We start from the raw sequence: 27,884 nt of genomic DNA, 5'->3' as shown, positions 1-27,884 counted from the left end.
TGTCATAGAAGCGATATATTTGAGCGTGCAGGCGTGGAAATGATCAATAGCGCATGGATTATGGACTTCATTGGTGTAATTAGTGCTCCGTATCAATTTTCACTTAGGATTTTTGTTACATCCTTGGGATCAAGATGATTCAGCTGAGGGAGAACTTAGGTGAGTCGTGGCCTGTCTAATATATTTTGGATGCTTCTTTACTGATATTTTCTTCTTATCATCCTCAACAACAAGTTATTTGAAGAACAGGTCAAGTTTCTTTTCGGAGAAGTCCAGAAACCGGAAAGTAAAATACTGCTTTTTTGCAAAACCCTGCTGAAAGGTTGTTTGTCTTTTTTGTATATTACGTGTGCTACATCTCGGAGTGTTCCAATTTTCTTCCCTTATTATTTTTTGAGAACGCTTGGAGCGCAGTTGTCACAATTGCGCTGTATTTGTGAAAGGTGCAAAGGGTCGGTAGCTCGGATATTTACAGCATCATGACAATTAAACTTTTATAGGCATGACTTAGGTGAGTATTTAACCCTTTATTTATCATTTTGGACGTTTCTTCAACACTTGTCCGCAACTGGTTGTAATGAATGAAGCATCGATTGTAAGCTCATGCGTAGGGAATCTAAGTGTACGTAAAGGAATTTGGATATCCCAGGGGGCATGGACTGCATGAGTGGTACCACGTCCTGTCGTATGCATGTTTTTCATTCAACTTCTTCTTTATCCCAAAAACAGTTTATTGAAGCGACGGTCGAGCATGAGATCCACGAGGGCAAAAAATGAGAGTAATTTGAGCTTCCTTGGCGCTATAGAACAGTTCATTTTCAGTTTCATAAGGGTATATTGGGATTGCCATTGGATTTTGATATGAAGTTTACGTGCATACCGTGCAAAGTGACTTGACATTTGCTTCTAGCTCGTGTTCACGGTAAGGTAGAGTTTCACTAATCAGCAAATGAGCGTGTGTTGTCATGTATATTCTATTAATAAGGTAGCATCCCCAGGATTTTGATGACGTCAGCGGGATATACGGAGGGACATGCGGAGGCTATTCACAGGATTTCCTTGAGCAAGTTGGTTTGAAGTCTTTTCGGTAAAGACTTCTTCGCAAAAAGTGGAAATAACCCAGGGTCTTCCAGTTTCACGTGTGCATGTTGTGGTTTGTGCCTTGTAATAACCTATAAGTCTGCTTACGCAAAGGCTTTCCTTCGGCGATTGGAGGTAATGCGGCCACTTCGCGATAGGGACCTGCGTGTTATTTTAGTGATGAACGTTGTTTGTTGAGGAAGCATTGAGGGCATCTAACAGAATCGTATGTAACCAAGCTTTGCCAGTCAGAAGGTTCAAGCAGGCGCGATTGCTGGAGTAGCCAATAAAAAATTATTGTTTACCATTTCTAGTACATAGTGTAGTGTATACGATGTTCTCCTTTGAAGACTTTGAATTGTGCAGATGGGGTGAAAAGTTAGGGCTCCTAGAAATTGCCACATGCACATGAATGATTACTGTAGAAAAGTATGGTCTAGTATTACATAATCCGGAAATTTGGTTCTGACTTCTTTCAATCGTGGCGCTAATTTAAAGCTCTCCAATGAGTATCAAGGTTCTTTAATCTTACCAGGTCCTCTAACATGTCTATCTTCCTAATGGATGTTTTTAAGGTGTACGGACGGTCGAGCATCAGAACCATACATGTAGAGGGGCGAAACAAAAAAGAAATTAAGTATGAAGTTATATGAACACATGTATTTGAAAATATACAATTCAGGCCTATAAATTATCGAAATTCGTTAAACCTTTTAAGGGAACTTTTTTGGCCCCCCTCCCCAAACAAAAAATGTTGCCCAAAATATTCTCTTTGAATTCTGCATACTGTGCGCGGTCACAGAAATTTAAATCGTACGTAATTATCTGCCCAAAAATTTTGCGAATAGCAAAATATGAGAGGGGCGAAGATTTGTCGGTTTACAGTATTCAGCCTTCATGCACCATCTGTCGAAGAATAGGCATTATTACCATTTAGGTAATTTTAAATTTCCATAGATCCTTGAAACGACAAAGCAAACATGCAGCAGTACACTCGAGAAATATACTGCTGTGCTAACTCATCAACAGCAGATGTTGAATTTATGGCAAATGGAAGGTTTATAAATGTGCAAACTGAAAAGGAATGAAATGGCTTTTAAATGTACAGCATTTTTTTTCGTTAAAATATTTTTTCTCTTTATATGCCGTAATATATAGGTATGCGGAGCAACCACTACCGGATAGAGAAGGCCTATAGAGATGTCGCGAAAGTCAAATTACAAAGACCTCGAACCTGACCAGTGGCCAAGTGTATTTATCATATACCGTAAGAAATCCATTGATGATGAATTTGAAAAAAATCTAACTGATATTTTCTTTTCCAAGATACATTGTATATGTACACATATATTTTCAAATGCCTCTGCTCCTTTTAAAAACGTGTCTCTCAAGGCACACCCCAGCTCCATCACTCAGCCACTAGCTTCACCTCGCTTCCACACTGGACGTTAAAAGAGTCGGACAATCGCAAGTTTGATATATATCTACATTGATGAAAAACAGATGTCACCACTTGTACTTCAGGCCTTTGGGTTTGACTGCAGAAATTGCCTGCAACATTGAGATATTTGTACCATATGTTTTTGTTGATCGTAATAATCGCAACTTTGTCCTGTAATTAGGGCTATGAGACAAAAGTTCAGAGAGAAAACGACCTTGGCCTTTACCGTAAAACATGGTATTTCATGGCTCGGTAATACACCTTTCCATAAATGGGCGCTGTGTGTCCGAAATAGTTATGTCATGAGGGGAAACTACGCCTTATGGTGGAGGGACAAAGGAGATAGTCATGGTTGACCAACACACTTGAATGTCTTTGATGACAAGGGGGAAAAAGTTAGTTCCAATGCAAGCCACCAATTTCGGGAAGCATGTATACGTACAGCTCTGTGTACATGTACATGGAAATGCAGCCACAGGGAGGAGTGATGAACTGCAAACTGACCGCCATCCGAACAGTTGATTCAACCAATATGAGGACAGCACAAAGTGCTTTCAGTCCTCTTTTCTGGTGGTTTGTGAACATCTTGTGAACACACTATACATTTTTCTGACGTACTATATACTCATAACTTCCTGTCAGAATGTGACATTGTGGGCGCCTCCGATGATTGGACGCCAACATGGATTCTTGAAACTAGAATTGGCCCTGATAAAGCGATATCCAAATATCATTTGATCGGTATCAGGGCCAAGTTTTAATGACCTACATGTAACTGAAAGCTTCGGATCTTAAACTGTTCACGATCACGAACATTATCCACGTGTTGTGCTCAAGGAAAAGACAATGTCGTCAATAGCATTCCGCGAAGATGACGTCACTGCAGCTGCTGCCCTCTATTTCCCCATCGCTGAATTTCAGGCAATATCGGACAAACATGCAGTTTCGTAATGGATTCAGGCTTTCTAACTAGGGCAGTTAGATTCAATCTGGCACATGTCCGAGTGTTGGAAATACTACATAATTGTTCTGAATATTTCTCTCTCTGACTCTATGGTATCATTCATGCTAAAAACAATGCAGGGTCAAAGATAATTGACTTTGAAATAAGCTCAAATGCGTAGAAATAAGTGTCGATGTCCGACTGTCACGTGACTAAAACGTCATCAATATCTTATTCAAATGACCTTGTGAGCTATAAATAGTAACGTCGCGGAATGCTATTGGTTGAAGATAAAGATGTTCTTAGCCTGGTTTTCGATCATCAGCGTTTTCTCCTGTGAGGTTTTGCAGTGTGCAATTACCGTTGTGTACCAATTGGACATGACAATGATATTGACTCTTCTACAATGTCAGTACGATTGGATCAGTTGACGAGGCTGCTTTTGCAATGCCTTATCTAATAACAGCCAATAACCATCTGGTACCACTTTCGATAAAATATATATGGTAACACGAGTCAATTCGAAATACCGAGCTGGTATATAATCGCCATAATTGTCCATAATGTGCCGCTATAGGTCCAGCCAATGTAGGTTATGTACCTTTAAGCAATATTGAAAAATGATGTGCATGTTTTGATGGGAATTTCCTGACATTGTAGTCGACTGCGAACAACAGACACCTGTTGGTGGATTTTACATTTTGATTGCGTGAGTAATGACATTTTAAATGTTTCTCGTAAAAAATAAATATAAAATCTATACGTATATTGTGGGCTTTCCACTCGCGGCTGTACATACATGTAAGTCACTCATCTGTTCCCTGAGAACTATTTTGATATTATTTCGATCACTTCAAGTTACACAAACATAAAATAGACCTATTCTGATCTGTTCTCTTGTGACTCGCTTTGTGTCTGTATATACCAAATTAAGGGACAGGGCGTGTTCGATATGATTCAACGATAAAGTACTAGTATATTTCACGCACACGTGCGAGTAGTTCTGATATACTGTGAGATAGGAAGACGCCTGTGACTTAGTGTAACATAATCTGGCCTATCTAGTTCCTGTTTATAGTGTCCCTTCAACATGTTGTCCTGTGATGCACCATTGTTGTGCCTACATTGAGCGACACTTGATATGTTAGTCCATTTAATGATGGTCTGTGCACACAATATGATGACTTATACAAACATATGTTGACACGAATTATTCGTCAAATCAGGTGCAGATCACACAGACGTAACTGAAGCAATTCATAACATAAGGATTAACTACCTGACAAAATGGCCGGAGAAAAGTTAGAAGTGGTAGAAGTGGACGGATTTGAAATTCGTTTAGGTAAGTATTAATGGCTGTAGACCTTAATACGCCAGTGTAAGGCAAGGGTTTGTTTCAGCAGAGGTGCTTTACGAAGAGGTCACCGATGTGTTCGAATCACACACTTATTTTGAGGAATTTGATAAGAGAACTTTTCTTGAGCATTAAAAACATACACTCATCACTTGATCACATAACTTTTCTAATCTTTTTCAAATAATTCTGTCTGCTATCGAATTGATGTAAAAAAAGAAAATAACACAAAAAGTTGAGAATTGGAGACATTATGCCCCATGTGACCAAATGATTTATTCTCAAATATTTGTGATTATTTTTCTTGTATTCATTCATCTGAAACAGATATATTGGAAGTGCTGATGCAGCTGAGTGATTCATTATTCAAATGTAGTTAGGTTAGTGAATTCCTCCAAATGAGTGAGTTTTGTATCCATCAGGGATATTTTTTTGTGCTGCGCTGTATACCTCTGACATGTGTCTGTTTGTAAACAAACTCTTGCCTTCAAATGGCATATTGATGAATTACCCATATTGATCTATCAACGACAAAACATTATTTTGCCGATATAATTTTTTCTCTGCTACATTACAAGAACGATGGCTTGCAGAATTACTTGGGACAATGGAACACTTGTTACGTCACATGTGAGAAGAGTCCATTCACCATCCTCCTCTGGTTCAGTCTCAAATTCTGAGGAAGCAGTTTCGATATACTAGCGAGTTTCAGCAAAGAAAAAAATCTCTCCCGTATGACTTATCCGTATCGATTTTACGTATGATGTAACGTAATTCGTGTAGCGGTCATACGTAAAACCGATACGGATACGTCATACGAGCGTGAAATTCACCCCTGCTGAAACTTCCTACTAATAGAGTAAAAAACATGTTGTTTATAGGCAGTTGCTCCCGTGCTGTTGATAAATTCAGTTTTTCTTGATTTCTTGGTTCTTAGGCTGGTTATGCAGGCAAGTTCCCTGAGGCAAAAAGTCGTTCCTAATGGCCGCCATCCTCCTTGCACAATGACCGGAACTCTATTTATTGATGACGTCATTCCGTATTTCTACTTTGAAGAATGAATGGATGCTAATCTAGTGGAAATATGTTTTACATGAATTCATTTCAGGATTTACACTCGTATGTTGCAGCTCATCTGAAAGATTTGAACTCTCCTTAGTGCAGTAAAAGTGTCTTACGAAATTACTTCTGCTCTCACTGCATAGCAGTTTATTGCCTTGGTGTTTTTCTACCAAGAGCAATTCCATGTAACAAAATAATACTGCAACAATGCATTCTATTGGTCGGTCGGTGTCAGTACCATATAAATAGCAATTTTGTGTGATAAATGCAGTACACACGATCGGTAGCCCACATTTCTCATTTAATCGCTCCTATTCGTGATGATTGAATAAGTGATACCGCTTTCCTGTTATTGATGTGACACTCTCGATTCCTGCGGGCGATGTATGAATAGTTAAATAAGATGAACGAATAGCAACCCATCCATTTCCTTTTATTCTTCTGTTTACTGGTGCACCCGAAGGGTATTGGGAGGGGAGTATCATACATATGGGCAAAACATGGCTAACCATTTCCTTTAAGAAAATTTGCCAAACGGATGATTTTCAATCCGTGTCCTCATCCCTTAAGACTGTTCCACACTCTTAGAATAAATACTACTCTCTTGAGATAAAGGTCATCAACAAAGGCATTGAAATCCCGTAAAGGTTTTGTGGTAAAATGAAAAACCCGGTATTGGTTTCTGAGATTCTGGTTTATCACTTTGCTGAAAAAAACCTCATGGTATGCATAAAAACCCTTTATTTCTAAGATTGCACCACTCTCTTGGAACCTTCGTAATATAAAAGGTATTTTAACGTTGCACTACAAAGCCCAGTTAACTCTCCTGCTGTTATTTTGGACATACGAAATCAACACAAGGAAATCGTTCATTAGACTTTTACATCTGTCCTCTTTATCATTGTGCTTGGCTTCATCAAACCTCAAGGCGAGTAAAGAATCAATAAGACAAATATTGTGAAACGTATAACGATTAGAGGCCAGCATTTCACACGATTAGAGTTACACCTCGCGTTTATCGATTTCGGATAACGCCGTCTGTGGCGAGTCTCCGAATTAGCTCCATTTTGCTTTATACACACCTGACCAACAACACCAAACATTGAAAGCAGATATCATTGTCTACTGTAGTGTTTCGCCCCTTGGAGTTGTACTTTTACGCTTGACGACAGCAGTGGTATCACAGTCGAACGACCTTTGGCATTTTCTTTGCTAACGTAATACCGATTATTACTAGCTATCGGGAGATCCTATTTTGTCGACTTCAAATACCGATGTCCTTTTTATTCGCCATTTTCGTATCTATGCATCTGGAGAAGCCCTATTACGTCCGTCTATCTGTTTCTCAGCGTTCCCTTATATTTAGTGGGGACTGATGAAGTGAAAACGCCCAGAAAACCTACACTCGGTTCTTGATTACACCAGGACTTAGAAAGCTTCAAAACATAAAATGTACACATGATATACTGGACCAGGTTGTTCAAATCTCGTTAAACCGGACGAGCCTTTCAATCTGCCATCACAGCAGTGATAATAGAAGACAAAAATATGTTTCGATTTTTTGAAGACGAGTCCATAACAAGCTGATAACTCATATGAGCATAAATGAGGCACGCGGATATGACGGACACCAGCTTCCTCCTTGGTACGTGTACATGCATCTTGACCCTCAATGTATTGACATTGCTCAGCTTCCAGACAACGCGAGTCGGATGCTACGGAGGCGATACCGCTGGAAGTTCAGTATGGTACATGGAGCCCTCTGACAATTTAAAAATGTAGGACGTATTAATACCGTTGACATTTCCAACCATATTGAAACCATACTCCGCAGTGAGTGCGGAAATTTTCTTTTTCTTTTTCTTGATGACATAGGATGAAAGAGATAACCTCCAGCATTTCTCTTACACTTAAAAAATAACCAATATTTATCTTTACAGGAGGAAGTTCATACCTAAATAGAAAGTATTTCCATTTTATCTCATGTTGGACCTTGTTTTGTATGTTGATGATATAGCGTTTTCTATATACGACATGTCGTTCTTATACAGGGTGATGAACACTAATTCCGAGTCTAGTTGTGAAGTCTTGTTGATAAGATATGTGATGTAAATACAGTAAGGTACATTTTGAAACACCTTGTATGACATGATGCATAGATAATTTATACTTGATATTATGCATGTCATACGCATGCCCCAGTCTGTGTGAACCTATTGTGATGTAATCATGTACAGTACATTGAAAAGGCTCTGATTAAAGGAAATAAAAGAGATAGGTACGATATCTTCATTATTCATGACGTTCACAGTGTTTTTTGGTGAGAAACACGCCATGTTGGCATTGTAGTGCTATAAATGTCATGAATCTTTGCACATCCGAGCTGTTAGGATGCGATTATGAGACATGCCGGAAATTAAATCGAAGCAATTCAGCTGCGCTTTACATGCTGGACAATGGTAATATCCCTCCCTAATCTAACTCTCTGCAAACCGTGTCAATTACTTAAAATATCTCGTCATGAATGCAAAACCCTCGTAAAGACTGTCAAGTCGAGCTTAACGTTTTGTTTGGAGGTTATGTAACCTTTTATGCCATTTAGTAGTTGCTTTTATACGAGGACGATTCTAGCCCTCCTCACCTCGAGCCACTTGAAGCCGGATCACCTGTAACTGGCTTTGCGCTGTCTACACGGAGACGGATCAAATCGCCGGCCCCAGGTCAGTTCAGGCCACTTAAACCACTAACCCGTCGCATGGTGGCGCGTGTTTTCATGAACTGCTATATACCGCACTACTCGATTTTAGTACCGTGCGCAAAGTGACTCGAGGCCAGATCGGTTCTACACGAGAGACTAAGCGTCTTGAAGTGGCTCCAACCCGCCTCAAGTGACTCGAGACTGCAGGCTCCTCGGGTCAGGTCACTTGGAGACGGTTCTGATTTCGTTCTACACGGTAAAAATTATCCTGACCCGCCTCGAGCTGGCTCGAAGCCGGTTCCAACTGTCCTCGTGTAGAAAGGCCTATCGACTGGAGTAAAAATGTTATATAATCCTTAACCCTCATGCCAGTTCACATAATCAACAACCTGTGGGGTTCTTGAAACTCCTAAGATTCATTGTTGAACGTTTGAAGGGTTTTCTCGACCCATTGAAAGCGCCCATGTCGCTAAACATTTAAAACTATTTTTCCTTTGATAACTCATTTGGCAAACCGCATTCCTTCCCATCCTCTGGAAACACAAACGCATTCATAGGTCTTTAATACAACAACCATTACTACACCTTTAACGCAATTAATTGGTAAATCCCTCCAGTGTGTCCTCATCGTCGAGAGTCTGGCCACGGCCAAGCAGTATATTCGGATTCCCTGACACGGGTTTTTCGAGTAATTCCCCTATTAGCCAATTCGTGGCCTCTAAATCTGTGTGGATTTGTTCCAGGGTACATGGCAATCATGTCTGATGAATGACGGAATATCGCCATAATTGAGACAAGCTGCGGTTAAAGGTTCATGTAGTGCTCTAGATTCTATTTAAAACAAAGTTGCACTGTGCCTCGTTTTCGTGCCTATGGTAAGGCACGTCCACAACATTCCTCTGTATATTTCTTCATACAGAATTTCTTTCTGGATGGATTTTTACCTTTTCCTTGGGAGACGTAGTCATGATATTTTCACAGAGGAATATGCAGCTGCAGCAAAGTCGTGCCTGAGTAAACGAAAGTCACATTGGTCCTGACAACAATCTATATAGCATCAAGATACCTCAATACATCCGTAATAGTCCCCGCAAACCATGTAGCTTAAAGTACATTCCGTAATACTCCCCGCGAACAATGTAGCTTTAAGTGCAACCTGACAGACAGAACATGACATTTCCCCATAGACTGAAGAGGGTCTTGAGAGGAATTACCGCCAAACGAGATATTCAGATGCGCTTCGTTTATTGCTGACGGATTCAATAGCGCACTTTCCTCTTTCTTTCTTGGCCGCCAGCTTTATTGCCTTTTGCCTTTTAGGAACAACGAATAAATTCATATATGACCATGAAACAAAACATGAAAAAGAAAGAGGGCTTGGCAATTGTTAGCTTGAGCTTTATGGATATCGTTATGTATAACCTAGGAATGAACCGTCGGCTCGGCTAGACTAGCTCCCTTCCTAAAAGGCATCGCCGTCATATTTCTGTTTCAGTTCGATCAGATTTGGTTCCTCCCCTCAGGAAAAGGCGTGTTCCATGTAAAAACAACATGAACACATCTAGTCATTTTCGCCAACGAAGGCAAGAACGTTTGCTGTTTCGGATGAGCAAGCTACCGTTTCACGTGATCTCGCGACCAGTTCGTTCCCCATCATGATCTTGTCACATTGTGATTGGTTTTGACAGAAAGAGATTTGGCTCCTCATGGTTATGGATGGAGGGTAATCATCATTACAATCAAGTTACGGAAACTCAACTCTTTGAAAATGGAAAGCACTTCATCAGCAACCAAGGATATGCGAAATGGCTAGATAGGTTCTCAGTTTGCTTTAGACACTTTATTTACGTATTTGGCTACCGCCACAGAATGGCTTTAATCAGCTAAGTAACACTAGTTGTAGCACGAAAATACTAGTAATTGGTATCCAATGGATTGAAGAGCGATATTTATGTCCCCGAGTTATAAAGTGTACAGCTCGCAGAACCGAATTGTATTACAAAGTTCGAGCTCAAGTCTACCCAATACCCCTAATATATGCAGGTCCTGTTTGCCTGCAGTAATATTTCTATGTTTGTACCTGGTACTGGTAAAGAAGGTGGGCGTCGAGTATATCCAGTGTTATAGAATCATAAAACACATTCTCCTTCTTTTATCAACTTGATACCAATACCATACCCGCAAACAAAGCCATTAGTGCGGGCTCCGTTTGTTCACGTTGGGTGTTGTTCTTTTGTTGCCAAACTAAACATTTCACAAGCTCCGAAAGAAGGAAAAATTAATTTCCTTTCATGCCGTTTAGACGATGCCTTTTCCAGGAAATTGAAACCCCACGAATCACGTTGGTTCGCTATTATTCTGATTTCCTGCCACCGGTAACAGGAAAGCAAACTTATATAATTGATACCTCACGAAAACAAGTGGTCTTCATTTGATATTCGATAACGCTACCGTACGATGTCGTTATCCTTCGGAAGCTGAAAATTCAAATGTGCTTTAGTCGGATGGGGTATGGGGTGGGGTAGGCACAATGGGGGAAGTTGGGGTCGGAAAAAAGCCCCTCTCCCTGACCAAAACACCAAGAGGCTACGGCGATGTATTCTATTAGGATACCCAACAGCCGTGGCGGTCGGTTATGGTTGACTAACCATAACTGCTGCCACTAGAACGAGGCCTGTAACAGTGGTAGGTTGCAGCCACGAATATGACCAATATCCTCTTAGTCTAGGTATTGGACGGGTTCAACAGCGGTCAAGAGAGCAACTCGGGGTGAAATCGCAATCATCGCGATAAATACTGTGTAATAAGTTAGTGAACACGGTACTCCAAAAACACCAATTTCCTCGTGGAGAGCCGTGCATAGTGTTAAACGCGATGCTTGCCGCTTTCAAAGAAGTTCTCTGGCAAAAAGTCTGGTAAAATCGGTGGGCAGGGGTGTGTCGTGGAGTATCTATATGAGTAGGTCTGGATTTGGTGCCAAGTCAAAGAGCTTTCCATCCACACGGAATTTTGTCATTAAAAAGCACAAGAGTTCGGTATAGGTGGAATTAAATGTAGTTATTCATGGCGTTGGCATGTGATCGTGTAAAATGAATATATGCTATATACGTCCATTACATTGCGCATGTAAATGTATATTTGCATGGTCTATAGTTCTGATGCACGGGACCTGCATTTAGTTGTCAGCTGTTGCAAGGAATTGAATACCAATAGTCGCAGTGTTTGGATTCTTGCATCTATGAGCAGACTGTTTTACCGTATTTTACTTGAGGAATGTCCTATATCTAGATATTGTCTCGGGTTATGGCTTTTTTACGCAGTAAGATTTGCTCGCATATATTTAACGAGTGATACGTGCAATGCAATCCCTCTTGCTTGCAATCTTCACGTTGGCGAAGACTACTGAGAGAAGAACACGACGAGCAGATAAATAACACACCTATTCATTTTTCTTCAGCAATGATTATTACGCCATTGCCTTCTACCAGTCAAACAAACCTGTAACATCCGTTTATCTTGTCGATTGCTCTAATACTGTTTTCGTGTTTTCCATTGCAGAGCCCCATCAAGTAGCCTACTCCATAGCTTGCTGGGCTGGTGGTTTTATGCTCATTGTTATTATCGTACTTGTCATTATTCTCTTTCAAAGGTAAGTACTTGATATCACTAATTCTAAAAAAACATTCGTAACAATGTTCCATTGTTTAAATTGGGTTATGACGTATTAGCCTTGGTTTTGGTGAGGCGTTCATAATAAACCAGTTCTGTCAGCCAATTTAAACAATGGAACATTGTTACTCCATAGCTTGCTGGGCTGGTGGTTTTTATGCTCATTGTTATTATCGTACTTGTCATTATTCTCTTTCAAAGGTAAGTACTTGATATCACTAATTCTAAAAAAACATTCGTAACAATGTTCCATTGTTTAAATTGGGTTATGACGTATTAGCCTTGGTTTTGGTGAGGCGTTCATAATAAACCAGTTCTGTCAGCCAATTTAAACAATGGAACATTGTTACTCCATAGCTTGCTGGGCTGGTGGTTTTATCCTCATTGTTATTATCGTACTTGTCATTATTCTCTTTCAAAGGTGAGTACTTAATATCACTAATTCTTAAAAAAACATTCGTATCAATGTACCATTGTTTAAATTGGCTTATGACGTATTAGCCTTGGTTTTGGTGAGGCGTTCATAATACATCAGTTCTGTCAGCATGAACAACCATTGACTTATCTTATCATTTTATCAAGTATGCACAGTCCCTTAACGCATATTTTGCTTTATCTATAACTGTAATCAAGATTCAAACCTTTAGCACACGCCACAGTATCTCTCCAGCACGTAACGCATTAAGCAATTAAGTTTGTTATTCGATCGATCCGTCAACACATTCTGCTTAATGACTTTAATGGCATTTATTTTGATTTATTTGATTAATTTAATTTAATTACCACATCATCAACGCCGAAACATGCTGCTTTTATCGTAAAGCACGAAATAATACTGAGATCAACAGTGCACCAGCAACCACGTCTTTTAAAGGTCTCGCTAAAAGGCAGTGTATTGTTTTTTTAATTTGAAATTAAATTGTTGTTCTGTTAGGGGACAGGCAAGTTCCAAGCTATTAATTATACACTTAATTAATATTTCATTCAAAAACGCCTAAAATGACATCTCCAGGCAGCATATAGCCATGCACAGTGAAGGCGCATAGATGCATGCATTATTGCATTCTGTATGCGTCGTGTGCATTTAAGTGCATAGTATATGTATGTTGCATGTGCATTTTATGCTCATGATTTTATCACTTATGACAGCATTGCGTGCATTTTATGTATTGAATTACTTGACTTGTTTTTTCGCGTACCTTAATGCATTTTCCGTGTTATGTTTTCTGCAGGTTGATCAAGAGGTAGGGATTATTTTTGTATACATTTTGGAGTCGGGGCATGGTCATCCATCTAAAGATCTCGTTGCAAAACGCTTTTGTTGTAGAAAACGTTTGGCCGTTGCCAAATAGACATAATAGAAGTCAATCATGACCCAGGATACCGTTTCAAAGTCAATTTACTTTACAACGTTTTGCAACGAGCTTTGTCACGATTTCGCACTGTGTGGAACGCAGCGTTTGCCTAAATTTTCAAAGTTTTTATACATTGTACTTCTTCATGTACATTGTAATCAGTACATTTGCAGGTTGGTAAAAATAATGTGGTTTCCATTCAGTGCAATATCGTGGTTGTTCTGTTCTGCTAGTTATAGTTATATATCGCATGTGGCAACTGGACTTAACATTTCTTCAGAAACTGAGATATCGTTTTTTTTTGGTATTTCATGTATGTCACTGTTTCGCCGTAACGCTCATAAGAACTTTGAGCATACATAAGTAGATTTCACAAGGGGTTCGGCAAATTGTTCCAACATGATCACTTCAGAAATAGGCTATGGAGGCTGTTCCTTATCAGCTCAGCTCAACTGTGTGATACAAAAACTGTCTACAGCGCCAATCAAGATAAACATTCCTCCCAGCAAACATTATCACAACAATCGATCATACTGACCAATTTAACATCACAATTGCCATCCATCTTGTCTCCCAAGATGTTTACGTTCTTTTATTTACAGTTCCTTTGTGGCGGGTTATTGATGGTGCTGGGATTGGAGACTTTGAATTGTTATGTATGATATCTGAGTAAAACCTGACGCTAAACACTGATGTCTATTTTCTCATGTCAAACCTGTTCTCGGGATGGATCTGTTGCATACGCTTCGAAACTTGACTAGACATTGCCCGTTTACCTATAATGATGACATACCTGGGTACTCGCTTGGAATGACCCAGGGTTGAAACAGTGCTGACCCATCCGAGCGCCCTCCTGGTTAAGCCAGCATTCTACACACGACTTCCTGCAACTAATGTCCCCACATGACATGCATGCTGCCCTCTGAAAAAGATAGTGCAACATTTTTGGGCTTGACTAAAGAAATGTAGAACTAAAACTACTTAATGTCCCGTGGTCCAAGTCATCTAGCAACTCTCCAATCCGACGGATAATCAGCCAATAAGAGACGTGTTGTGGTGGCTAGTATCGATTAACAGTTTTAGCTGGCTCAAGTTCTGGTCCGTGCCAAAAATAACCGATAAAAAATAGGAACTGTTGAATCAGCCTCGAGGCTCCACACACTTTTTTTCATTGAACGTCTGACCACAACGGACGCTGTTTTAGTTGGATCTCTTCAAAATCTGGCTTAGGCTCTGACCACAGATGCTTTTTGGTGCCAGAGCCAAGGCTAGAGCCAGCTTTTGATCAGACCCAGAGCATGGGTTTGGTGAAGGTTGTACATATTTAATTCAGATTTTCGTTGTTTGTCGGCTAGCGTTAACGTTGTCTAACTCGGTGATACAGGGCTAAAAGCACGGCCATCTTGCAATGATGCTATCTGAAGGATATGTGTTCTCATGCAAGCCTAAATCCGTATGATACTTCTTGATACAGAATAATTGTAATACTTTTGCAATTGGCATTAATTATATGTATGTCTCACGCAGATGTAGAGCTCGGCGTCAACGTCAACATAAGAAACAACCTTACATTACTGATATTTCTATCCACGTGTCCAAGGCATAGCCAAATATGAGGTAACATCTCCACATACATCTCCACCGTACCCGAGTCCCTTGTTGGAAGATGGTAGTTTATTGCCCATTCTACAGTTAGTTTATTTCTACCGTACTTCCCTAGTTCTCTTGTTTCAAAGACAGCAGCCTTTTAGAGATACCAAATCGGACCCCGGTGTACAAGTTTGAAATATCCTGAGAGAGTAGAATTCAATATTTTTTTGTAGAATTAATTTGAAAAAAAAATTCTGATCAGCATTATGTACCGGGTTGTCCGGCGAAGAGCATCCACCCACAGCAGGTCTTTGTGTCATTTTTGAAATACACTCAATCAAGGTGTGAGTGTATTTTAGAAACGGTCCAAAGGGGGACAGATCGATGCACTTCACCTTCGGCATTCATTTCATTCAAGGAATGCTTTTAGCACCATACCTTTAGTACATGTAGCACTTAATGATAGATTGTATTCCTTGGATTGGAGACGGTTTTAAGGCTTGCGATTACGAAAAAACCAGACTACTTATAATGGTTGCCCTGGGTTGTAACGTCACTGCTTTTATTCCTGTTTTAAAGGAGAGGGTACATTCTTCCTTCAGTGTGTTCGTTTATCTCCTGTTTCATTAGTAAACTATTTGTTCTGAAAATGTTGGACGTCTTACCAATTTTGGTTCCCAAATAAATGCATATAGGTCATCCTCTAAAATCAACACATCTCCTGCAAGCAAGGCATTGACACTCTTCAGCACTCTAAAACATACGGCAGTCATCAGTCATAAAGGTGTTCCACCGATTCATTTCACTACAATCACAAGCAGACACATCATGTTATCACAGATTCCAGCCTGATAACCTTATCCATTCTGAGCAGATCGTACTCTCTGAAATATTTAGAAATGAATGCCAGTTAATCATCAGAATCGCTCGTCTCGTCTCAATAGCGGAAGAATTTTCTTTTCACATTTTGATTGAGTGGGAAAATATTCGACGAATCACTTTCGCAAATCAGAGCAAGCATCACAAGAATACCGGCTATGCTCGGCTGAAGAAATGGTTTTAGATTTTGCGATATTGAACATTTACAAATTGAATGCGTTGGGAGAAGACCGGACTTAACTAGCTTGACGTATGAATAGTGTGAGAATAGAATTTGAATACACCCCGGCCCCCTCCGTGACATCTTCCTACCTATCTTGTAAAAAAGTATAGGCTTCACTTTGGTTACGCCAATGACAAGCTAGGGTCTTCACATATGGATAAAAAATCAAATCAATCAGGAACATGTCGGTGGGTTTCCCCATTTGGGCCCCAATCAAATCGGAACATGAAAGCAGTCATATAACTGACCATAAATATTCTAACCACGCGCTGGTATTTATGAATGCCAATGGATATATTGAGGTGCTTTGACATTCAGTGTTCGTTCTCATTATTTCAATGGATTCATGAGAAAGGCGAAATTCGACGTCCACAACGAGAATTCAAGGGTTTGGGGCCTGTCTGTATTGCAACTTAGTCACGCAATTCTATCTTAATATTCTCGAGGACCTTTTCGTTTGACAGTGTAGAAGGCTTGTAAGTGACAGCTTGTTCCTCAGCTAGAGTAGAATAAACAGCAGTCTGGCTCATCCCTTCTTGGTTGTGTCGGCAGATGAATCATCGCTCTCTGAAGGTAAAAGCAACAGAGCGGCTAATTGCATGTTAGTGTTGTTACTCTTGACAATCTTCGCGCTTTGATTAGTTCTACAGCATTGCTATGGAATCGAACTTCAGCCCTGCTACTTGATATATTTACCGGAACATCACCAATACGATTACCTTCAAAGGGGAATGTCACAGCATTCTAAAGTAAAAGAGCAATACACATATCAAGGTTATACTAGTATTCACTTGTTGACGCAAGGATTCTCTTGAGTGATCCAATCACCTATGTTTGACTTGTGATCCCTTAAGCGCGAAGGTGCTTGGTTCTTGGTGTCCCAGGGCCAATTTGGTAATCAAATCAGATTCGTTTCTCCTATTTGCAACAAATGGATGAAGAACGTGGATCGGTGACTGAAGTAGACAGTTGCTCTAATTGTGGCGTTGATGAGGTGGCTAATGTTTATTTACGGGTGTAGATCATTGATGTCATTAACATAATTTATAATGATTATCGTTCTAAACATCAAGTTAAATCGGCCAAGCTCGTCTATAGGTTTGGGCTACAATTTCATCTCTGTATTTTCCGTGTCTCCATGGCGGCAAGGTGAATTGATGGGGGCCACGTTCCCTTTGCCTCAGCCACAACAAACACGGCAATTTGTATGAGAGGATTAAAGGCTCTTGAAAAGCTGGCAATAAATCGAATAGGTATCTAACCAGATCAAATGGCGTCTTTATTTCCATCGTGTAGTTAAATAACTGTCATACATCGAGATTATTATCAGCGGGAGATGGGTTCAAAGCAGTTCTACAGGATTTGCTAATTAATTATGCATAATTTGTATCTTAACCGGTGTACACGTCACATAGGTAATATTTTCTATTTGTGTTTAGGGAATTGATACCGAACTGGAGACATCAGAGGCACACTGTGTGGATGAGACCACCATTAGCTGGGGGTATATGTCCGCAATAGCGTATGCAAAACTACTGATAATGTGTCGGTTCTCGCGTCATGTGCAAGAACCTTCAAAGGGATGATGGCTCCGTAATCGCAGAGCCCCATTTTCGTATTTTTGCTATGGAATTGAGAAGGGGAGGGGTGTATTACGAGCAATCTAATACCAAAGCAAAACATAAACTATACCAAGGTCTCACAAAGTATACCGTTGTTGGTATGTGACAAGCGATGGTGTATACTTATGTTTATTGCTGATCGGTTTTCGAGATGATCACATCGTGATATTGATTTTCCATTAAAATTCATGATGTCTTCAATCCAGGCATTTCAATGCCTTAGAATTGACACAATTACTTGATGAAAAATAAGCGAACACATTTTGCAGTGTACTGCAAGTACAATAATGGTGCAGCACTGCTAAATGGCGATATTTATAGTGATACATTTTTCAGCTGCAAACTCTACTTGAACGGGGCCTAGTTCAGCAAAACCATGGTCTTCCATGCATGGTTATCTAGGGATGGAAGAATTACGTTTCAAAAACGTCTTTTTTAAATACTGGTCAAATCAGGTTACAAGGAGCAACGCCTGAAATCGATCCATAACAGGTCATTAAGTAAAATGCACTCTCAGTACTGTACATTTTTAAAACTCTAGTTTCTCTGATGTAGGACTATTACTAATTCATAGATTTTCAAAAAATAATTGAGATATTATGCACATGACAGATCAATGCCATCAATATATTCAATAAGCATTTCTACCGATTGCATCACGCTTCGTCTTATTATCATGTGGTTTCTACTCCAGTTGAGGGCAATGTAAGAAATCTATACGTAATGGGTCATTAAGACAGTCTTTTTGGTTGACTTCCGATCAGCATGATCAGGAGAATATGACCGATAGAAATGATAGGTTTGTTTAATGAAGTGTAGTGTAAGGCAAAGAAGTAATCAAACATTGTTTTTCGTCCGAACCTATTCTCGAAATCCGGACGGGGGAGTTTTTAACTTTTTTTGTTGAAGTCAGACGTTTGAGTCGCACATTTCGAAGAAAAATACTTCTGTATACCCCCCCCCCCCCCAATTTCGCTCAGCCCAGCTGTATTTGTCTTCACCATGTCGTCCTTGGACGGTTGTTGAGTTGCTCTCGCCCTGCTAAAGGAATACGGCGTTCCAGTTTATTTTCATTTTTCAGTTTATTTTCATTGTCCGACAATCGATATACTGTCCGAGGTTACATGTGCAAAGCACATAATATATTCTGCCAGAATAATGATCAACACACAACAATCATCAATATTTTCAAATTCCACATGCAGACAATCTCCCAGGCCATCGATAAGCAAATACGGCTAAACAACTTGTACATTTCCCGAACACGTGGCACTACTATAGAAGTATGAAAGCAGATTCTAAACAGCTGTCCAATGCATTTGGTCCGTGCATACAAATATCAGGCATATTGTACTTGTTCAAGATGGACTGAGTTTCATATAGGCCCAGTTTAAAATCAATAACACATAAGCGAATTTCATAGTGGATTAACTCCTGGATTTATGCAACAGAAATCGATTTGATAGTTTCTGTTATTCCCAGCAGGCTGAGCCTCATCGTTGGTGCGTTAATTGCCGTGTGCCAATTGAGCTGTATTGAAAGCTTTCTCAAATAAAGTAAAAATACCACGTTAGAATACCTGATCCTTGTTGTGTTACATAGCCGAATAAAGCTTGACCAGATACTCGACACCATTTTTATTGCATGATCCTTGGCATTCCGATAGGCTTTGGTCAAACCAGAATCTATCATTAAAAACAAAAAGATTCTGGGCAAACCGAAGTTTGGCTTTACCATGCCTTCTGCACTGAAGAAGGTGATCTTTGTGTGCCTTTCATTGGCAAATAGCTGACTACCAGCCTTGGGAAAGTAGCGAATGCAGGGCGCTTTCTTCTACAAACGTATGATAAGTGCTTTCTGCATCATAACAATATCATCTTCCTCTGCAATATTAGTTTCTTTCTTTCAATTACAGACGGAACGACAAAAAGAACAAAACAGAAATCGATATCGAAGAAATTGACACGGGAATCAGATCCAACACGTCCACTGGTACAGACCCTAACACTAATTTTATCATTAGTAAAAATGAGAAATCACAAGAGGCATTGGTAAGTTACACTTTAGCATGCGAGAGCAGAAACCACGATAGTGATTACCAATTCATGTTCAGCAGTATATTACCGTCATACACTACTGATTCGTGAGCTGACGGAGTCCAATCCATTTCAATGTATAAACCAGCACCTCATTGCAATTACTCATATGTTACGTGATCTGCGGAAAGAAGAGTGTATCGACACGATTCTTTGTTATTTAGGGTGGTCGATCCCAATCGGCCGGAAAAACATCCACCATCAATAGGGTTAGATCACCATGATCACGGCCACATCGATCGGTATTACATCTTGCCACCCCTAAAATAACAATCAACACAGTCAATGGACTCGTTCTTCCTGTAACACAACAACTCAACCATTGGCTGCAGTGGATATTCTACTGTTCTGTGCGACATTAGAAATGGTGTCCGGCATTAAAGATTGTGTTTGCCATGTCGAAAATATCTGCCGACATATTTACTCCAGGATTTACAATCTTGGGCTTTCTACCATCCAGATCGGCCATTCAGACATTAGCAATACATTTATGTTAGCACGCATAGATATTCATCTGCCCTGGGACTGCTCAATTTCCCTTGACATTAGTTCTTCATCGAGATAAAGTGACAACCTAGCCAACTCCTTCCCAGTGGTGTCGGGATAACGACCAGGTCGTGTGGCAAAAGCATATCAGTATCGAATGGGAAGGCAATGATATCAGAAGTTTTTTTCTGCCGGCGGGCGATGTAGGCATTGCTGCGGATGACGACGCCGCTAGAGTAGTCTGTTTGAGGACAGCAATGGTGCAATAATGCTCTTCAGATTCAGAAGAAAACTACTGGTATCAAGAAACGCTTACACGAATGGGTATTTTTGAAAGGCCCTGTCCAAATCCTAAATGGGATAAGTGTCATTTGATAAATGTTAGTAAGCTCAAGTGCATTACATAGAGTTTATCGCTACTGATCATCGGGCTGCAGGTCAGTGAATTGCGAACATGTATTAAGTGATAATTTCAAAACTAACGATGTTTACAATGACTATGGCAGCTAGTCCAAATTAGGAAATTACACCTATGACTGAATCCATTGCTATTGACGATGAGCAAAAAATATCTTGAGGGTCATTTTTTCTGATTTGCAGAAACGTAATAAGACAGGTGAGACAACGGTATATTTCTGCACTTGACTATTAGAATGTCGTTTTAAAACGATTTTTGAGGAGAAAGTTTTAAAGATTTTGTCATATGCATAGCTCTCTATCACTTTTTCCTTTATGGCGATTGCTTGGGAAAGCTGCATGCTGTTAAAAGGTCGATTTTCTTCTTTCAACATTTTTGAAAGGGTAGTTGAATTTGAAAATTTCCAATTGTGTATTAACGTATTGAATATGAATTTCAACATTTCTTCTCGCTTTTGATTTGTTTTTAGTTTCTTTGGTATAGTTTTCTAAGTATTGGTATAGCAAGTGTAATCCTTGGTAACGGGTTTTTATCAGTTTTTCTTCTTTTATCAGCGTTCAGGATGTGGTTCATTGGTGATTTATGCGAACGTTTCTGATTGACTGTGCACTTCTTGGCAACGGCGCTGATTGCCCGTCGTTCTGCAGTGATGTATGTGACATAGTAGCTTGTCTGTCGAAAAAGATGGAGACAGAAATTGTTTTAATTTAACACGATGTCACTGCTTCACCTTGAAAAGAAAATGTAACCAGCATAAACGCTTTAAACGCTTACTTGTTCGTTACTGGCAAAAACTGCATTTGCCACTCGGATGGTGTGCGGACGTAACAGCTGACTTGGGGCCAATTGCCTGAGCTGGTTCAAGTAGTTTGGATGGATGTATAACAATTGTCCTACTGAAAGTGTTCCACTTTCCAATGCTGGCAATCATACTTTGGAGTAGTTAGCAGTATTCTTCTAGTGTCGTAGTTTTAGGGTTTCACTTCTGCCATGTGGTGGTGTTATATTCCGTGCCCTACTGTGACCTGATTTCCCGACCGAGGACTTGCTATCTATCTTATGACCATGTTGCCCGCGAATCTTTGGCCCATCTCGTGAAATTCACTCTTTCCATACCCCCGGTCCATGGACCAAGTCTGTACCTTGCCCCATTCTCTTGGCTCGGTATTCTTGAAGTAAATGATATCTGCATCTTGTTCCCGTTGTAATGATTCATTCTGAGGTGTGTGATAGAATGTTATCCCCAGGTTTTGGTATTTTGTAGAGCTTACTATTCAGTACTTGTTTTGCCAATGAGAATTGATTCCGTTGAGGTACTGGTGCTGCACTGGTTATTGTATGTGGTCCGCGTCCTCCGTAGGTTTTTCACGTAGCTAATCCAACCCTGGCAGCACTTAGAAGCGGGTAAAACATTGGCTGCCTCGAGACGACCACATTCTCAGTGTGGCAGTATGGTTCGAATCATTGGTTCCTGCTTCAACCTGGTCTCGGCATTTTTTACATAAGTTTGCCTTCACTGTGACCTAGAGCATTTAAAGACTGTCTGTTTAGATGATGATGAGGATAGATGAGGGGCACAATAATCTTTGAGGACATCTTCGATAGTGACGTTGAAAAAAGGATTTGGATTGAGTTAGATTCTTGGCGAGCTAGTGCCTTACTGAACCTGCTCATTGTGATATGCGATGATCCAGGAAAGATATTTGAAAGACATAATGTTAGTAAAGTTAACTTTGGCGAAGAGAAGTTCGAACATTGCCTACAGCAAGTTTAACACCGGCCATCCAGAATTCGAAAACCTCTGTTGGATGTGACTGGTTCTGTTTTCGTCCTCAGTACAGTAGCTGGATGGCCTAAATGCTAAACTTAACTATAGGAAACAGTCCAACTCTTCTGCGCCAAAGTAGTCTTGTGGGGTTATAGAAGCAGTTACTTCACTTAGCTTCGGTCTTAATTCCGTTTTGTTAAATGTCTGCACATATAGTTTTGAATTCACGATGTGAGTGTTGTCAGGTGTGTGCCATTGTTTAGACTCCTATGGAGCCCCGTCAAACTATGTCGTCACGTGGCTGCCAACACATATCGCCATTTTGGATGCACTACTCCACGATTCGCGGTGTACAGATCACAGGTCCATGAAGATACAAGAAACATGGCACTCGATTTGCGCTGAATTGATTGATACACACGACATAAAACTACCTCTACGCATATTACTCTTTTATGTCCATGTTTTATGCGTGTTCATGCAGTGACTGATCAATCGCCAATTGATGTTTTGGTTCTGATATCATCACGAGCCTGTGACACATCCGAGACCTCGTGGCGAAATGGAAATATGTGTTGGCACAGAGAATATCCTTCGATCTGCTTGGAGTTTCCCTTGTTGTACTGCACGTCTTACCCAGTATGTCAGAAATATAGCTTTCTGTTTTATAGGTGATATAAAAGAGGGTGATAAATCAAGGTTACAGATGCACACATCTGTTTGATGGACAGAAGTAAGTGTTTAGAGCGTTTAATGCTGAATAAATCCTTTCTGCAGACGAACTTAATAGAAATACAGCCAGGTGAATAATAATGGCAGGTCTTTTGTAGCGCTTTACACTGGTCTTCCTACGACTGTTTCGAAGCGCTCAACTTATGTCATAATCAGGTACAAGCTCCACAAAGTGACACTCTGGGGTAGCAAGGGTCTGCGCTTTGGAGATGGAAAACATGAGTAAGGGTCAAATGAGTTTATATGCATAGATATTCCTCATGCATGACAGTCGAGCTGTGATAAAAACGTTTACTTTGTGAGCGAACTAACTAAACAAGATCAATGTGTCCCACAAGACCGTTACAATCACTTGAGGACTTTTCATGGTAGTTTCTCTGTCCAATTACGATAGAAAATGCAGGGTAAGTCCGAGCATAGCGTCGCGGGACAAATCCAAGTAACTGCTGCGCACCGATTTCTTCGAACGGCAACTTTATATGATCCGATTTAAGGTCGTATATTCCGAGAGCGGCGAATCATGATGATAAGGCTTATTGATGGCTGATCGTAAATCGAGCGTTAGTAAGCGTCCAGACTGCATACTGAATGGCAATCAAGATGCCAGTGTAAGAAAGTGGTCAAGGGCCACACCACAATCAGGCTGATGGAAGATACCTACCGCACGCAGCCAAGTCAACCGTTATTGTATTTTCACCACAACATGTCGGTTCAAGAAAGATGATCTTCGTAATGGAGAATAATTACAGAAAAGACACCCGCTGTAGTGATGAAGTAGTGCTGGACAATGCAAACCATGTACCCCCCTCCCTTCCTAAAAAAGTTGTTGCCCTGAGTAAGGCCCCGCGCGGGTACAGGACTTACATCGACCAATGCACTGTTGCTCCGTAAGAGTGCTACACTCTACTCAGTACATCGACGACGAGAATTCGCTGCCAACATATTCTTATCCTCATTAATGCACCAACTCGAATCGTGACGTTCTATATGCTAAATCTCTACCGGTTTCTTGTGATGGAAGACTCCAAGATCTTTAAGTGAGTCTATGATCAGTGGACCATGATGATAAGTTGAACTGAACAACGCAAGACTACGATTAATTGGCTGAGACTGCACACGAACGAAGTAAACTGCGTATGACTGAGAAAATGACTCTGGACTTGTTTTTCAATACGACTGGTAAAGAATTGTCCGTACATTACTTACATATGCCACTGGTGGCAGAAGAAAAACTTGTAAAAATGTATAAAAAAGTGAATAATATCACTACGGCTGAGTGTTCCAACATTGAGTTTACTCCAAATCAGGAGCATTATTCGTCTAGGTTGTACGCAAAGGGGAAAATGGCGTGCAATAATTCGGCCAATAACTGTCACAATTTGTACAGCTTCTTCAATTGATTTCATTTGCGAAAATAATCTCATCAGATGAATCAATTCTGTCGATATATATAGTTCGTTACGAAGTGGTATTCAAGGTTGTAGTTTGTGGCGAAAGAAAATGGTCCATTATGAGTTCGTTCCTGTTAATATTGAAGTTAACTCAGCTTATTTTTCGGAAGTTATCGCCTTGGAAGCGCGGTGGAACATGTGGCTGATATATGTGATCGGAAGGTCTCAGTTCCGCGACTTGGTCAGTGACGCTGACACTGTAACCGGCTTGATGAAATGACCCAGTGTAGCGCTCCATGTGCGCGGCTTGGTGTCAGCAGAAAGGTCCCTTGGTTTGGCCGGGGGATGAACTTAATGCCATATGAGGCAGCAATACAGTACGAAAGCGCCAAACATTTCATTTCATTCTCATCGTTCTTTCAGACGTGTGATGACATCCCTATGGCGGCATACGGTGGACCACCCCCACAGCAGCAAACACAATTCTTCGATGCGCGGACTGTGAATTTCTAAGAATTCATGCTCTTCCGAATAGTTACGCCGATGAATGGAGACAACTACTTTAAATCGATGGAAGGAGTGTCAATATAAAAAAATCGTAAACATTTAGAATACATTTAGTTACCTTTTTGATTTGAACTTTATGTTGTCAGTATGAATCAGGGATGCGTTGCGGTTTAAGGAATAAGTCCACGCTGGCGGTCCTTTGTCTAAAGGAAACCGAGGTACCAGCCAAGGGTTTCGGGCGTATTCAGGTGATCTTCAGATGTTTTGAATAGACAACCAAGGACCTACATGTATCCATTTCTGTTCTAAGAGCTTATAGAAAACATTTGGTAACTTAAACCTAAGTGGTCCTTGGTCTGCTTCCATTATCAGTGGTATCATGTGATGACCAACTACATGTATACAAATCTCCTTCTTTAAGTTCGGGCAAGCTAGTTGTAAAAACCATGGTCATAGATCATAATGACTATTGAGAGATTTTAATTTTTGTAAATACGTATTATCTTTATTCTTGTACAGATGTCATTGTTTAATATTTGTCTATGCACAGAAAATCTCACGTTCGGTGGTATATTTTGTCTTTCATTTTCTGTCATCAGGTATTACAATGTATGTCTTGACGGCTATTTTTAATTCATTGTTTTGAATCCAAGCCAATTCCAAAGGACAGATGTCGATTGGTGCATGTGATCTACCACTTGTTCTAGTGCACACTGGCGAACATGTTGCTGTTTAGTCATGTACAACTGTAAATGAGGTCGGGCCTCGGCTTGTGAATGGATAGTGCATACCTTAAACACGCTGCTGTGCAACGTGTACATCGGTTGCCGGATATGAGTTGCCTCTAAAAAAACATTGACTGAAATAGTTCATGTTGATTCTGTTGACATATAGAAGGGAATACTCGCGTGTATCGAAATGGCAATCTCTATATATACAAGTTAGGGTAGCGTCTGCCGACCAAGGCCATTTTTATTTTACGCCAAAGACGCTCCACCAACACGCCTACTCGTATGAGCCTTCACAGAATCCACAGACTTAAAAAAAACATGCCGGAAGAAAACTATAAGACCTTTCTCCATATAAGCTCCATATTAGTAGATTTTATAGTACCGCGGGCCATTGTATCTATCTCTCGATACAATGTTTTTCCTTTGAGCCAGTTTTGGTATCTATACAGCTGTATAAGAAACCTCGCAATCCTAGTAAATAGAAGGTGTTGGCAAACGCACTGTACCCGATACAACTAAATGTAAATTGTCTTGATTTCTATTTTTATAATGTAAATAAATCTATGAACTGTTTAGATGTCGTCAGTCTCAGTTGCTTTGAGAAAGTCTACTTTAAGCAAAAAATGTATTTGGACGGAATCTGCTGCATCATCAAAAGAGAAGATTGGTGATAGGATTGGACTGTACATATCGTGTAAGGTAATGTCAACGATGTACATGAAGGCTCAAATACGGGATCAGTTCATTAGCTTGCCTGCCGTCTATAGGAAAAGCAAAACAAGAAGAAGGATTAAAGAAATAATGCAAATAGAAAAGTGGTTGTTTATTTACGGCATCAACTATCCAAAACACGTAGTGTATTGGTCCTGAATATGTCAACTCCTATGTCGAACGATTGGGCAATAGTCATTTACCAAATCGAATTAGAAGAAAACCGTTTTAGTAAAATTATATTTATACAAATATTTTCCTATGTAGCCTACTGATTTTTTTAATCTCTTCAATTTTGTCATAAAACGCCCTATGAATCGGGATTAGACGCAAACAATGTTGATCACTTTTCAAAACAAATCAATTGAATTAGAATTCAATCAATCTAGAGCTACAAGTTCAATCTATCTGTCCTTTAAACGGCCACTTCTTCAGCTGTTCCATATTTCCGAAATCTTTTGCTGAAACCTACACATTGGTTGCGCGGTTTAAGCGAAACCTAAAACTAAAAGGATATGGATATTTCTGCAAATGCAGGTGAGCAGGACTTCTTCACACTTTAAACTTCTGTTTCGGTCCGACCTAAATATCTTCAAGAGAAGTATAAAAAATGTTCCTTATATTCCCCTTGATATATCTGAACTGATATTTGTATGTACTGATTGTGCACAAACTGTCCTTAACAGGTCCAAGCAGGACCAGAACGCGCCGAAAAAAAGTATAATGTTGCGTACACAATATAAGTGGAGCTTACTTAATCCCAAGTTCTTTCGGTTGGTGATAATTTTCTTTCAATTCAGTGGAGACAGTTAGAAATGTCTCCTTATTGACACATTTGGAAAATATAATATCATAATCTGGATTACAGGCTTGATGTAAGATAGAGATTTTGGAAATAGCCTGTGGGGTGATATGCTCATTTTTGAAATAATTGATAAGGGAGTTTTGAATAACCGAAAATGTCACAGTGATGACACTCCAGTGCATCCCAATAACGAAGTGTAACCATAGCCATCAATAAACGGTCTTCGATATTTGAAAGAATATTACATTGTCAAGAGTAAAGCGTTCTCTTTGTCTCGTGGATCCGTTAGATCCCTGCGGTCGACCATGAGTAGACGATCGCAG

At 40.1% G+C, this 27,884-nt stretch overlaps 1 protein-coding gene across 10 annotated transcripts; it reads left to right on the top strand.

Annotated features, from left to right (window-relative positions):
* Nucleotides 1-17: 17 nt before the first annotated feature.
* LOC135497854 (uncharacterized) lies at nt 18-26,620 on the top strand. Of its 10 annotated transcripts, XM_064787816.1 has the most exons (8): nt 4,016-4,173; nt 4,691-4,806; nt 12,137-12,227; nt 13,480-13,491; nt 19,832-19,967; nt 21,099-21,114; nt 23,356-23,417; nt 25,231-26,620. In XM_064787816.1, exons 2-7 carry the CDS (start codon nt 4,752-4,754, stop codon nt 23,406-23,408), a joined length of 363 nt encoding a protein of 120 aa, XP_064643886.1. In that variant the 5' UTR covers nt 4,016-4,173; nt 4,691-4,751; the 3' UTR covers nt 23,409-23,417; nt 25,231-26,620. The 10 variants fall into 10 exon arrangements, 9 of the variants coding, with proteins under 9 accessions (XP_064643887.1, XP_064643889.1, XP_064643891.1 ...); XR_010448964.1 differs by lacking the exon at nt 21,099-21,114 and having other exon boundaries at nt 3,849-4,173; nt 25,231-25,257; XM_064787821.1 differs by lacking the exon at nt 23,356-23,417 and having other exon boundaries at nt 3,858-4,173.
* Nucleotides 26,621-27,884: the final 1,264 nt, after the last annotated feature.

This window comes from Lineus longissimus, chromosome 13 (genome assembly GCF_910592395.1).
Source record: "Lineus longissimus chromosome 13, tnLinLong1.2, whole genome shotgun sequence".
Classification (NCBI taxonomy): domain Eukaryota; kingdom Metazoa; phylum Nemertea; class Pilidiophora; order Heteronemertea; family Lineidae; genus Lineus; species Lineus longissimus.
This window is presented reverse-complemented; position numbering and strand designations above follow the sequence as displayed.

Excerpts from the sequence above, each read along its gene's own strand:
- LOC135497854 (XM_064787814.1), top strand. The coding sequence starts at position 4,752 with ATGGCCGGAGAAAAGTTAGAAGTGGTAGAAGTGGACGGATTTGAAATT. Across the intron at positions 4,807-12,136 it reads CGGATTTGAAATTCGTTTAG|AGCCCCATCAAGTAGCCTAC; the intron begins GTAAGTATTAAT and ends TTTCCATTGCAG. Across the intron at positions 19,968-25,230 it reads AGAAATCACAAGAGGCATTG|ACGTGTGATGACATCCCTAT; the intron begins GTAAGTTACACT and ends TCGTTCTTTCAG.